A 14,873-nucleotide genomic window follows, 5' to 3' on the forward strand; every position below is an offset into this window, starting at 1 on the left:
TTGAGGATTTTTTAATTACATCACATACGATGTGCTAATTACTTTTCTCTAATTGGTTTAAAAATTGATTAAGAAATAAATAATAAAATTATATTATCATTAGACCCGATGATGGACCGAGCCACCTGCCTAGATCCAAAGGCTCGCCCAAAAATTGGGAGGGCTTGAACAAAAATATAGGTTCAAAAAATAAGGCCTATTTTCTAAATAGGTTAAGCCACGAGTATGATTTTTTAACCTTGCTCAGTTCGACCCGAATTTGCCTAATTTTTTACTATTTTTTTTGTTACTGTTTGTTGCTATTTTGATGTTGTTTTGCTACCATTTTACTATTATATTACTACTTTTTTGTTGTTATTATTTAAATATTGTATAATTCTTATATTATTATAAATTTTGCTACTATTTTAGAGATATATTTGTTTGCTAAGTTGCAACTATCTTAGTATTGTTTTAGTGTATTTTGATGTATTATATTTTTTAAATTTATTTTTATATAAAAATAATATAAATTTTTTAATACGAGTGGGTCAGGCTAGGTTTGGGTTTAACATTTTTTATCTGTATCGACTTGAATAAAATTTAGACCCATTTTTCGGGCCGAGCTAAAACTTAAAAAACAAATCTAAAATTTTGCATTGACCCGCCCCGAACCCGAACCCAACCTACCCATGATTAGGTCTAATTATCACTATTAAATTAAAATAATTAAGTGTTAATTAAAGTTGATAAATAAAATTCAAAAATTGTCAATATTGGACTCGAATTTATGCGTACAGAAAAGCTTCTAATAATATATATATCTTTTCAAATATATATACATATATGATAAAATATAATATATATGAGATAAGATTAAGAAAAAAAAAACATAAAGATAAATCTAGTCTTCATCAATTAAACTTTTATTTTTTTAGTTAAATTTGGTTTACAATATTTTAAAAAGAGTTAAATTTACTTATTAATTATTAAAAAGAGTCGAATTTTTATTTCTAATAAAAATATCAACTAAAATGTTAAATTTTTAAACATGATAGGATAGTTTATGTTATTATTTTTTAAATTATAAACATTATATATATATTATTTTTTATAAATTTTAAATTATTTATTAAAGTAACATATAAAATAAATTATGTTATATTAATATGAAGTATATATGAACTGTTATGTTCCTTGTGTGGCCAATATCATAAAACAATAATATTTTAATTAATATTATTGTAAAAAAAACAATTTCACTCGAAAAGTTAATTATCAAATTTTGTAAAAAAGGATAAAATTAAATAACATAAAATTTTAATTATGGCTGTTCTATACTTCTGTTACACCAGTTCTCCTTAAAATTGTTGAAACAAGAATAAATTCCCCTAAAATTTACTGTTATGGTTGTCTTCCATACCCAACACCGGACCTTTCGCTTTTACTTACGAAAGGAACGTGTTTTTCGGTAACGTGGTCGGAGAAAGAGAGAGAGAGAAAAAAATATCAGCTAACAGAAACGAAACCAAACTTTATTTCTGCCGATGCATTCTCCTTCACCAATTTTCTTTAAGAAAGAGAGAGTAAAAAAGGAAGAATTTTTTAATTCCATTTTTCTTTCTCTTTCGCTTCAATCTATAGTCGCCACACCACCATGTCGTTTCCTCTGGGAAACCGCCGCCGGGTTTCGGCGACTCTTCCGTTTTCGTTTCTCGTCGCTTTGTCATTTGCTGTTGCCGCCATCGCTGGTGGCTCCAAGTCTCCTTACTGTAACAATCCTGTTCAACTGGTAATTTCTTTTTTCTTTTCGATTATCATTAGTATTAACGGCATTTCTAAACTGGTTAATGTTTATTCTGAATTCCTTCATGATTTGCAACAGTTCTAATTTCTATTAGCTCCATTAAGGTTCTCTTTTTTTTTTTTCATTTTTGTGAGAGAAATAGGAAAAACGGAAATGTCCTTTTTCTTTAACCGGAGAGAACATTGGAAAGAAATGTTCGTGTACATAGATTAGATAGATTAAGTTTTGATTTCTGGAGGATTTGTCACTGACAATTGATTAAATTTGGGGATACTTGTTGCAGCCAACTTGCATGCTGTTGGCGTATTCTATAGGCAAATTATTACAAACATTGTTCTGGGTAAAAGAATTAGAATAATCTGCTCGATTGGGATTTCCTAAGTGGATAGGAGTAATCAGGGTTCTTTCAGGATTTGCATTTTGTATTAGTTTTGCAACCTTATGAAAGAAACTGATTGCTTTGTTGGTTGGTATTGAGGTGTATTCTAGAGAAATGTAGATAACATAGAAGTAGTGAGTGAAACTTTTGACATGGTAGGCTCATATGAAATTTATATGTGAATTGTAATAGTGTGTGTTTACCCTAATTCCTTAATAAATGAGTTTATATCTTCCAGGCCATGGTGAAGATCTGGGTTGATGGTGATGAAGGTGAATATTTAGCTGGGTTAACTGCAAGCTTTGGAGCAACATTGCCTGAGGAAAAGAATAAAGTTCCCAAATTGCCTGCTGTTTTCTCAAATCCCCTAAATGGCTGTTCTAGTTCTTCTTCAAAGGTTTTGTCTCAAGTTACCGGGTTCTCACAAATTTTTTGTTACTTGCCTCCTCAATAATTATTTGGCTTTATTTTTATTATTATTATGAGTTAAGTACATCCTTGTTTGATTAAGTTAAATATAGTGAAGTGCGTAGTTCATACCCTCTGAACTTCTCTAAGTTCCAGGAGGACCATTCCCACCTATGAAGTTGGGGAAAGAGTTCAGATATAATACTTTATTAAAATTTTGAATAGTGTTTAATAGTTTCATAAGCACTGTACTCCAATGTAAGCCAAGTGAAAATTTTTAAAATGTCATGGTCAGAATTTTTTTGATTACAGCTATCTGGCTCTGCGGCCTTGTCTGTACGAGGTGATTGTGACTTTGTAACTAAGGCAAAAGTTGCACAATCAGGAGGCGCTCAGGCCTTGCTGGTGATAAATGACAAAGAAGGTTATAATTTTTTTATTGATGGCATTTGTTATTTATATTTTAAAACGCCTTTCAAAGTTCAGTTGGATCATTTCATTAAAGAGTTGTAATGGTTTATTAGTCTCTTACTTAAGCTTCCTTTTTAATATTTATCTAGAGATTGAACAGATCGATTGTTCTGGTGATGTCAGTCCAAATATTTCGATACCTGTGGTGATGGTTCCAAAATCCGTTAGAGATGACCTTACCAAAACTATGGCAAACAAACGTGGTATGCTCTTGAGCTCGTATGATGTATTTTTTCCCCTTTTATTTTTGTTCTCCAGATGTATGCTAGATAATTTCTAGCTTGTTAGGAACTAGATATCTTGTTCAAAAAGTGGTTTATAATGTTATAGGGTGGAATGCACTTAAACCTCTAGATTGGATATGGGCTACCTTTATAGTGGAAGATTTAATCCTGCCAAATGCAACTATTTGGTTAAGCTGTTAACGCTTAGTTGAGTGAGTTTAGTGTAAATATATGTCTATCCTTTTGTTTTGTTTTAATGTTTTTTTGATAAAGTTTCCTTCTATATGACAAAACATTTCAGGAAACATTTTATCATCCTTTAATCGGGTAATAAAAAAATTAAGTGGTTCAAATCTAAGTGAAGAAATTAATTCCATTCATATAAGCTTTTCATTTGGAGTTATGTGTATGTCTTCCTCAATATGCAGGTTTTGTGTGACTGTACATGTATTTGCCTATGTATTGTGTGCCAGTGTAAGCAAACATTCAGCTCTAAGAAAGATAAGAAAATTTGTTAGGGTTACTAAACAAAATTTCAATGTCATTTCTCTTATATATGAACTTTTAATATAAGAATCTTCAGTTTTCTGCTTTTTCTTGAAAGCAAACATCAGCTTTATGTGAACTTCCAGTGAAATAGTTCTTTTTTGAATTTTCAAGCAGACAATAACATAACTGGGGATTTAAGAGTAGAATGCCTTAATAAGAAAGAGAATTTAGGTCTGATTAGAGTGTGGTACTTTTTCGGCAGAAGCTTTGAGGTGCTGGAATTTTCTGCTTGCTAATAATTAAGCCAGGGAAAGTTAAGAAAAGAAGTAATAAAATACAGGTAGAAAAAATCTTATTTCTTGAATAGCTGTTGCAGGCTGCACTTCTTTGTGCTTCAGTTTGTACCATTTATAATGAAAAAGGTTCATGATTTTCATGTCTATATCTTTATACTCCTCTCTCTTTATTTTATTTTGTTTTTCCTGAATCCCTAATTCGACCTTCATTGAGTTTGACCTTAGTTGCTATTGAAACTTCTTTGCTTAAGGTTCACACTTTTGTTTAAGTTCTCTACTTGAGGTTTTAATTTTGCATTGGTTCTTTCTTTTTGGTTCACAATTTTGTTATTTCCCTGGAGCGATAGTCTACTATTGAATTTTAGAAAGATAAAATTTTATCTATGTATTTTACTTGAAAATGACATAACAATATATAGAAATAATGGTTTATTACATCTTCTAGAACCTATTGTTTGTTTACTTAAGTGTTAGTTTCAGCTTTGGGTATATTCACATGTGCGTTCTTTTGAATCTTTTAAGTTTATTTTCATTTGAAGATTCATATAAATCAAATCTTGCTAATTTCTGATGCAGTTGAACTTTTACTATATGCACCAACTCGTCCCATCGTGGATATCTCGGTGGTATTTTTGTGGGCAATGTCTGTTGGCACAGTTTTTACTGCTTCACTTTGGCAAGAGTTTGGTATTTCTGAGCAAACTGAGAAACGATTAAATGAATCATCTTCAAAGGTTTACCACAATCTGGTTTCTATCATTGTTATGAAGCTCATAATTGCATTCTGTATATTGATGTGTCTTAGAGATATTTGTTGGTACCTGTCGATAGGGAATAATTGGTTATAATGTGCATGACTAACACGTCCTCTATGTTATCCTAAAACTTTTAGCTCCTATTAGTGTTCCTTTACAAATGGCTTTGACAGCAATTACAGCTTTGATTTGTGCTCATAATCAGCTTGTGCTATTTTAAAGTTCAGTTGGTTATTTTTATAACTGTTTTTCATCCAAAGTACATTCATAGAGGTCCTTAGTGTCTATTCTCTGATTGCTGGGTGGTGTCCTAGACATTATACAATTAGGTTTTTCTTTTTCTAGATATTTTTATATTATCCTATGAGTTGATGGTTCATGATTAGCATCTATACAGTTTCTATTTTCTCATATCTCTATAATGCTAGTTTGATGGGTTGAGTGGTGTTTTCTTCCATTATTGCGATTAAATGTTTTATGTTCACGCATGACATTGCAACGAGATCTCTCGAGTTAAGGTCCTTTTCAAAGAATTAGGGAAATATATATGCAATTGACACTACATCGCAGCACTTATTGCACATATGCTTTCTCTTTTGAACTAATGAAGTCATAGTTTCTTTGATATAAAATAAGAAACTTTATTAGAGTTTTCTTGAATATTTGGTGATTGATATGTTCACAAAGTACAATTTTTAAAATATAAATCTTGAAGCAGGTGTGAAAATATTTTAATGTTTAAATGTTCTAAGTGATCCATTAATGTTAGGATTGTGAAACTAAAGATGAAAGATGAAACTAGGGGTTTTGTAAGTTTTAATTATTGAAATTCATTTTGATATATCTAACTCGATAACTAATTACCTCTGAGTGAATTTTTATGCATAAAATATCTTATTTTATGTTATATTATGGGTATTATAGATAGTTGATTAACCGGTCTCCCTATAAGCAATTACCCCTGGAATTTTTGAACTTGACTTTTTACTCAGAAATTATATCAGAAGACATCTCGGTTCTGCCAAAGAAAACTGGTTTATTGCCACTTGAATTGGTTGTATGTGAAGAAGCCATACCCATTTTATATTAATTTCTCCCTTCCTTCTCCTAGTATACCTGAATCTTCAGTTGTCTTTCTGCTTCTACCATTTTAGCTTGATATCCCTGATTATTGAAGGAAACTGAGTGATGTCTTTTCACTTTTGTTGATTAGGAATCTTCCGATGCTGGAACAGACAGTGATAATGATCAGGAAACCATTGATATTAGTGTAAAAGGTGCTATACTTTTTGTGATATTAGCATCTGTTTTTCTGCTGCTACTCTTCTTTTTCATGTCTTCATGGTTTTTGTTGGTGTTGACTGTACTCTTCTGCATCGGTGGTGTCCAGGTAACATAGTTTTGCTTCTAATGTCTTTCTTTATAAGTTTATGTTTGTATGCATGTTTGAATCTGCCAATGATTAGACAGGGATCGTTAAAAACAAACTACACTTCTAAGTTATTGTTTTTTCTCTGTTCTATTACATTTTTGTTGCTGATGTTTGCAAAATGGAAATAAATGCAGAAAATATTAGTACCTCCAAATATATAGCCATGGCTAATAAATATATACAATTAACTTTTAGAAATGATGAGGGATAGGTTTAATGATGTACTTCTGCGTGTTTCTGTAGTAAAAACCCCAACTTCCATGTTATCTTGTTTCTGCACCATTGATATGAACAGTACTGAAGTAACTACCTTTCCTTTTGGTTAGAAAGGAAAAAGTAGCTATTTCCCCCTTTTTTCTTTTACTGTTTAATATCCTAGTGATTTATTCTCTTATCAACCTCTGCGTTCTATTTTTTCCTTTCCAGGGGATGCACAATATCATTATGACTCCGGTAACAAGGTATGCTTGAAATTTGATTTTCACTACTAAACCTGTCAAATAGCTGTTTTACAAGATCTGGTTTCTTTTTATTGCTATTCCTAATATAAGTGTACAAGCAGAAAATGCAGAAATTGTCCTCAGAAGACAGTGAGATTGCCTGTCATTGGGGAGGTTTCTGTTCTCTCACTTGGGGTTTTCCTATTCTGTGTGATATTCGCTGTTGCCTGGGCTGTTCATCGACGAGCATCTTATTCATGGGTGGGCCAAAATATTCTTGTAAGTCTTCTATACCACTACTTGCGCTCCAGACTGATTATGGGGTCTTTTAGGAGTTGATCATTGCAAATATTTTTGCACTTTATGCAGCGGTAATATCTTGGCTTAATAATGTGTTAAGTATGGAAACCAATTGTTGTCGAGGAAAGCGGGTTGTATCAAATTGGCAACAAAATGATGCTAGGGAAACAAGTAGGATTTTGAGATTAAATGTTAGGGTTAATGATGTAAGAGGATTGAACTTGCACGAGTATTACAAGAACTTTTAACAGTTAGTGTCCTAGGTGAAGGAATTGTTCTAAAGCAAGATGTTAGGAACAATCGTGTTTTAAAAGACGTGGTATTTATGATCATATGGTTGCAATTTAGTTGATATCTTATTTGAATTCTTGGTGATATCTGTTGGAACTCCTTTTTATTGGCATTGTTGATGTTCCACCTACTTGTTTTTCTATTATTTTTAGTAACTTGAGACTACTATTAAGTTGATTCCTTTTGTTTTTGCATAGAAATTGGTTCAAACTTTGTCTAGTATTGTTATGGTCTCGAGTTACGGTCGAGTCACCAAACAATTTGTAGGAAATTCGTTTAACTTAGCGGAGCTTTTCCCCTTGTTTTTGGTTCTTGCACACGAATGCCCTATGGTGAATGTGTAAAACTCCTCAAAGGGAGTCCCTTACCTTAGACTCGTTAGAGAGAGTCTTAAACCTCTTAAAATTAAATTAAATTAATTTAACTTTATTGCTTGAATTAGCCTCTTAAAATAGAGATTACATAGGTTTACTTGTTTGAATAAAAGACTTATAAGTTAAGGAAATTAAAACAATGACTCTAAATAAAGAAAGACACCTAATACCATAAAGATATTATTAATTATAGAAGATCTAATAAAACTAAATTCATCTCTCTAAAAATAATAATTAACATCTTCAATGTTAAGATAATAATTGACGTCTAACATTACTCCCCTCTTGGAACAAGAGCATGTCCACAAGCTCATGATTGAATATGCATTTTTTTGGTCCGTCATTGCATGCAAGGATATTTCAGTTTCCCTACTCATCTTGATTCTGCACAGTATCGTCAGGATCTTTCATCTCCAACCAAAATAATTTTTTTTTTACATTGGTGCCTAAACAAGTATGGTTTGTCACAAGTGTAACAAACATCCTTGTCTCTTCGTTCTGCCATCTTTGCATGAGTCAACTTTTTAATAAAAGGAGGGTCTCTCTTGTTGGCATTGAGTCTCTTGTTGATACCCAACTCCCATCCAAATTGATTTTTGACGTTGCTATGGGTGTTATGGCAGAAGTTCCCCATGAGTTCAAAAGTGTATTTTGCCACGGTATTCTGCACAAGTCGGCAAGTTTGGTTAACTGTTGTTTTAATTTCAAAAGTTCTTGCCAAGTTTATTGCCTGAATTAAATTCAGAGGTTTTTGCATCTCCACATCTAACCAAATGGATTTGACAACCCTGTGGTAAATATGTCAACTTGTTGGTCTACTCGCACAGATTTAGCACGGGCTAACAGCTTTTGAAATCAAAGTTGGTATTCCTTTGTCATTCCTATCTATCTCAACTCTATTAGTATGGTTGTATGGTACTCCTTGAAGGCAGCCCATGAGAGATTGGCTTCCTCCTTTTCCATCTGTTAAAACCACAACTGTGCTTCTCTCATAATGTGAAATGCTGCCAATCCCACTTTATCTACTTCATCTGTTTTCTGATTTGAGAAAAATTTCTCACACCTGTGTAGCCTAATCAAGGGATATTCCTTACCATCAAAGGTCAGAAAGTCTAACTTGTATAAAATGACACTATTCTTGACCCACCTGTTGACTCTGTCCTATTCTCTTGCCTATCCAGTCAACTACCATTTTGGTTGACACTGTTGTTTCTTCCCTCAAATCCTTTTTCCCTGTCACGATTCTGATCCGAAGCCATCAATTCTTGTATTTGCAATGACAATTGCGGTAATAGCTTATTACCCAACTTGTCAATGCTTTCAGCCATCCTAGACTCTACTTCTTCCAGTTTTGTGTCAAATTCCTGAGGTTTGAATCACTCATGGTGCCTGGCTTTGAGACCAAATTGTTATGGTTATGAGTAAGAAAATTATTTAACTTAACAGGGCTTTCTCTTTGTGTCTGTTTCTACCACGTGAATGGCCTATGGTGAATGTGTGGGACTCTTCAGAGGGAGTCCCTTACCTTAGACTTGTTAGAGAGAATCTTAAACCTCTAAAAATTGAATTAATTTGACTTAATTTTTATTGCTGCCAATCAGCTAGGTTACATAGGTCTACTTGTTTGAATAAAAGACTTATATGATAAGGAAATTAAAACAAGGGTATCTCCTACCTTAACTAGTGGTCAAGGGTTTGATCCTCGCCCTGGATATAGAACAACTTTAAACCTCATGGCAATCGTCTACCCCTTAATAAGCTAATATCTCTCAAAAAATAATAATTAACGTCTACAACAGCAAGATAATAATTGATGTTAACAATTATCTTTTGCTTTTCGTTTGTTGACTATCTTTTTTTTTGTCTGGTTTAAAGGGTATTTGTATGATGATAAATGTCTTACAGTTGGCTCGACTACCTAATATCAAGGTACTATGGCTTCTTTCATCATGTATTTATGAATTGTGTTTCACTCCTTGCCCTGATTGTTCTTCATGATTCAGGTTGCTACGGTGCTTCTGTGTTTGGCATTTTTTTATGACATTTTCTGGGTCTTCATATCACCGCTTATATTCCAGCAGAGTGTGATGATTGCAGTAAGTGCACATCCCTTTGGTTGTCGAATTAAAATTTCTTGGTGTCTATTATTGTATGGCATTGACTAGTCATTTGGTCTTGACTCCATTGAGAGGATTCAATATTTGTGTCTAATGGAGGAGCTGCGTCTTTTCTCATTATCACTGTCAAAGTACCAATCTTGGCAGTGTGTTAATTTAGGAAAGCCATGTTGTCATGATTTTTTTGTGAGTAGCCATTCCAATAGTATTTATGAACATAAATAATAGCACACTGAAATGTATGCTTATGGAACAAAGTATGGCTCCTTGCTTGGTTTGGTTGAAGCTATGGTTTTTGTTATATGTTTCTCATGTTTGACGTATAAGAAATATTTCTAGATTACAAAATAAGCATGGTTCTTATTGTTTGCATTGCAGGGCTCCTTATTGGAGCTACTAAACTGATTTATTGTATTTTCCCTTTTTTTGTATGTCCTTAGCTACCTTTTTCTGGATTTTACATTCTTTGTGTTCTTACTCTTTTATGTAAGACAACATTTCTATTCAGAAAGCATCTTGTTGATAATATAATTTATTGTCTTAATCTTTCCTGTAAAATAACTCTTTAGCCAGTGGTATTTGGTGACGGCCTGAGAGCAAATTTTAACCTCAAACATCCTTATTGGCAAATAAGCCCTATGAAGTATAGGCCAAGCTATCCATCACATACTTTGTGCTGTGATTATTGATTAGTAGAAGCCTATTTGAATTTAAACTTTAAACTGCTAGGTCGAGGAGGTTTGGATACCACATAAAAGAAACAATAGTGTTTGAGGGGTTACTTTCTATGTGAATTGGTTCAATTGGTAGGTCATTCTAGCTTTCTAATATTTATTTTCTAAACATGCTAGAACTTGGCAATAGTTTGTACTTAGTAAAATATAAGATCATACTGTTTGCCTTTCATTTCAAAAAAAGTGGTCTTGGCACATTGTAAGTTCCTAATTCATAAGCCAGGTTGACCCTCTTTTTTTTTTAATAAGTGAATTAAACATTTAGTCAACCAAAATAAAGACTTGTAATGTAAGTTCACAGTCCAAGGTTGAGCTTTGATCTCTAACATTTTGCTCATGTTAATAGGTTGCTAAAGGAAAGAATACCGGTGGAGAAGCAATTCCCATGCTCTTGAGAGTTCCTAGACTTATTGATCCTTGGGGTGGCTATAATATGATCGGATTTGGGGACATTCTCTTTCCTGGTTTGCTTATTACATTTACATACAGGTATTATGTTTCAAAATGCTGTTAGTTTCCATCATCTGATACGAAGATGCAAAGTTTTCAGTTTTTGTATTGTAGTTCAGTATATTAAAAGGCTCTCCTTTTTTGTGTTTTCAGTATGCCCTCCCTAAATGGTACCATAGAAAACGGAAGGAAAGAAGAAACATGTTTAACAGCATTCTAGTGTATATTCTATTTTCTTGGTTGTTATGCCTTTGAGAGTCTAGTTGGGTTAGGGTGCATCAGAATAGGTGAAATGTTGTCTCTATTTGGACTTGTTAATTCTTTCCCCCTCTAAAACTATGAAGTTAATTACACTCTTGCCTAACTGAAGCTTGACTAAGGACTATACCATGAATAAAGAAATTCTTAATGCTAAACACATGGTGTATTGACTGGACCATTTTTAGTATTGAAACCTTATGTACATGCGGGTGTGAAAATTTGTTTAATACAAGCAGCAGATGAGATGGTAGAAATTGTCTGAATTTTTATCACCCAAATCCCAGGAATTAGGAAAGCATTTATATTGCAGATCGAACAAGTTTGGGGTGTATAGCAGCATCTTTTTATTTAGGTTGTGAGGTAGCATATCTGGTTTGAAACATGGAATTGAACTGGATGTTTGTCAAGCTGTAACTGATCAAACACTTGGGTGCAGTGGTGAATTTTTATTATTATCATTTTTTTTTTTGGGGGGGGGGTTCTATAATTCTGTTAATACAGTATATTATTACTTAAATTTATGGTAAACTTATGCTTTAGCCCCTTGAATATTTTTCTTTTGATTTCGTTCTTTAGATTTTTAATTTGATGTGATAAATTTAGTAACATTTTAATTTAAACCTCATTCATTTTATTAGCTTAATTATGTCTATTACCTTTACATAAAAACAAATAAAGAATGTAAATCATTACAATGTAAATACATTGTACTTTATTTATGTATGTCATTTTATGTTTTCCTTTTATAATATGAAATAATTTTATGCTGCTTTTAATTATTTTAGTGTATAAATTGTTTAGTATCAAAACTTTATTTCATATTGAAATTTTACACATGCAGCATCATTAGTGATATTCAAATCTTAAAATTTTTTATTTGATTAGAAGAAATTTATATATTGTGTACTATTTTAATACAACATTTAGTATTTAAATTTAACTATTTTCAAACTTAAGTTATTTACTGTTGGGTCAAGCCAAAGTTGGATACCAAAAAATTTAGTTCATCTGAAACCCGATCTAAGCCCTTAAGGCCTTTTTAACCATTTTAATATTAACAAATGTTTTTTTTCTACTGTTAGTATTTGGTACATTGACAGTGTACTTTTTTATTCCACAAGCAACCTAAAAAATTGTCACCAAATATTTTCCCTCTTTTTTTATATAAATAGTTTTTAATATATTACGTCTTTTGTAATAATTTACCTTAAATCTCTGTGTGTGTATACATGTATGTATTCAGCTCCCTTAACCACGCTTCTGGCTTTTCCCTTGGTAGAGTGAATTGGATTAGACTTTGACAGTCCAGTATTTGTACCAGTTTTGGTGTTAAATAGCAGACCTTTCTGTTTCTTCTCTTATGCACTTGGTTTTGAAGGGTTTTTAATCTTTTTGTTGTATATGATTTATCATTATTTTTTCTCTTTGGATGTCTCAGATTTGATAGAGAAAGCAAAAAGAGTATGGGCAAAGGGTATTTTGTGTGGCTGATGGTTGGCTATGGATTTGGTGAGTGTGCATGCACCATCGTTCTCTAAGCTATTGTTTTTCTCTTTACTATAGTCAATAATAGTTTCATAGAACTTGCTCTCAAGTTTAAAACGAGATTGGCTGATTTTTTTGTTTTCCTTTGCAATTTCTGGTCGTCTAATTTACCTGCAAATGTTTTCAGTGATGCTTTTACCCTGCATTTATGTTCTATGATTTCAGATCATGACATTTTTATCCAATGCAAATGCAAGTCTTCAGGCCAACATTGCTTAGTTATGTAATTATATTTGATTAGATCACAATATCTGATTATAACATTACCTGCAAAGAGAGTTTTGTGATTTATTGGCATGTAAGTACCAAAAGTGTTGGAATTACTTTTATTTGTTTCAAAATCATACCAAATTAAAACCTGAATATATTTGCTTGTTGAATTACCTACTTTATCATATCAAGTTGATTTTTTTTTCTGGAATACATATAGTTTTATGCTGAAGAAGTTTCCTCTTGAAGGGAAAACTGGAAAAGGATCAAACCATCATTAACACACATGTAGACATGTAATGTTACCATTAGGTTCTAGTTTTTGAAATGTGATTGTTGATCTAGGGAAACGAATTTGTATCTTTTCATGCATCATGTAGGTTGCTCAGTGTTATGGTCCTAAGAGGAGCCATGAATCCCATATCGATGTACTAGGGTTGGTCTTGAGATATGTGTGTTCATGCTACTTTCAACCTGTGAGGTGCCTTTTGTGGACAAAATTGTAAGGCCCAATGGGCCAAAGCAAACAATACCTTGCAAGTTGTGTGGACCGTGACATTTGGTATTAGAGTCGGCTCTGGGGTACTAGTGATGTGCCATTGAGGATAGTGGGCCCTTGTTAGAGTGGGGGAGGATGTCATGGTTCTAGAGAGAAACCATGAATTTTGCATCGGCTGTATATTAGAGTTGGTCTTGCAATATAAGTGTTTACACCACCTTCAACCTGTGAAGCCTTTTTTTAGGCAAAACCGTGAGTACCTTGCAGGTTGGTGTGGACTGTGACACTCAACATGTTATATTCTGTAACTTGAAAGTGCCAAATAACCTTGTTTTTGTGTGTTTTTGTATTTAGTTTGATAAGAACAAAATAACAAAGCTATATACTGGTACTTAGTAGTTTCAATTCACATATTGCAGGCCTCTTCTTGACATACCTAGGCTTATACCTGATGAACGGGAACGGTCAGCCAGCACTCCTCTATCTCGTTCCTTGTACACTAGGTAACGAAAGTTCACGATTCCACCCTAGCAGGCTACTTCTTGTAGCTTGCTTGTATGAAAGGATGTTATATCCGTTCTTGTTTTAAACTCTTTTTCTTTCCTTTCCCTTTTTCTTTCATGATTTGTTTCTTTTTCTTTTTCAGGAGTTACAGTTGTATTAGCTGCAATAAGAGGAGATTTGAAAGCGCTCTGGGGTTACAGCAGCAAGTCATCTGCCATGATAAATCCCACTGCAGAAGTTTGAAACCTGTAATTTTCTTCAAAGCGGCAATCTTGATCATCCAAAACTACCTAATGGTTTAAAAGATGGTTTCGGTGCTATCTATACAAGGAGTACAGGGTCGATGAAAAGTCACGGCTCAAGTTTTTTAAGGTCAACTTGCCATTCTAATTTTCATTCCTGTCTCTTGTATTGTATATGTAGTGATGAGAGGTTTATTCTTGGCGTCACATTGCTGCTAATGTTGTAATATTCTGGAATTTATACAGATTGTCATATTTTGTTTCAGCAAAAATTGTGGGCAGACAGATGTTACATATATAACTTCCACTTTAAGGTAATTTGCCTACTTTTTTTATTTTTTATTTTATTTTGTCAATTTGTATTTAACTTATGCCATTGCCGACATGGAGTGGCAAGTTGTACAAAGTTGTGATAAGAGAAGACTATAATTATATATATTCATTTATGTTCCTTCGATTATGATGAGTATAAATTGAATAAGAGTTTATTTATTTAGAAAATGGGTGAACCAAACATAAATGTCTAAGAAATATAGTAAATATAGTAAAAATCCAACACGAAACTATAAGGATGCTAGTAATCTCGTTTAAAGAAATAGTAGATTAGAAAAGGCAGAATGAGAGAAAAGGGAAAGGTGAGGCCAATGGAACAAGTGGCAATGGCAA

General features: G+C 32.9%; 1 protein-coding gene across 5 annotated transcripts; it reads left to right on the forward strand.

The window, feature by feature from the left end:
• Nucleotides 1-1,316: 1,316 nt before the first annotated feature.
• On the forward strand, nt 1,317-14,667 carry LOC107914678 (signal peptide peptidase-like 5). 5 transcript variants are annotated; one of them, XR_001688951.2, is made up of 15 exons: nt 1,349-1,771; nt 2,404-2,562; nt 2,886-2,997; nt 3,134-3,247; nt 4,630-4,787; nt 6,022-6,198; nt 6,667-6,701; nt 6,803-6,959; nt 9,521-9,574; nt 9,649-9,741; nt 10,843-10,985; nt 12,646-12,716; nt 13,881-13,964; nt 14,108-14,337; nt 14,474-14,667. XR_001688951.2 is itself a non-coding variant. In XM_016843672.2 (14 exons), exons 1-14 carry the CDS (start codon nt 1,637-1,639, stop codon nt 14,206-14,208), a joined length of 1,593 nt encoding a protein of 530 aa, XP_016699161.1. In that variant the 5' UTR covers nt 1,317-1,636; the 3' UTR covers nt 14,209-14,667. The 5 variants fall into 5 exon arrangements, 3 of the variants coding, with proteins under 3 accessions (XP_016699161.1, XP_016699163.1, XP_016699162.1); XR_001688950.2 differs by having other exon boundaries at nt 1,350-1,771; nt 14,454-14,667; XM_016843672.2 differs by having other exon boundaries at nt 1,317-1,771; nt 14,108-14,667.
• Nucleotides 14,668-14,873: the final 206 nt, after the last annotated feature.

Source organism: Gossypium hirsutum, chromosome D10, assembly GCF_007990345.1.
Source record: "Gossypium hirsutum isolate 1008001.06 chromosome D10, Gossypium_hirsutum_v2.1, whole genome shotgun sequence".
Classification (NCBI taxonomy): Eukaryota; Viridiplantae; Streptophyta; class Magnoliopsida; order Malvales; family Malvaceae; genus Gossypium; species Gossypium hirsutum.

Excerpts from the sequence above, each read along its gene's own strand:
- LOC107914678 (XM_016843672.2), top strand. The coding sequence starts at position 1,637 with ATGTCGTTTCCTCTGGGAAACCGCCGCCGGGTTTCGGCGACTCTTCCG. Across the intron at positions 6,702-6,802 it reads ATTATGACTCCGGTAACAAG|AAAATGCAGAAATTGTCCTC; the intron begins GTATGCTTGAAA and ends GTGTACAAGCAG. Across the intron at positions 12,717-13,880 it reads GATGGTTGGCTATGGATTTG|GCCTCTTCTTGACATACCTA; the intron begins GTGAGTGTGCAT and ends CACATATTGCAG.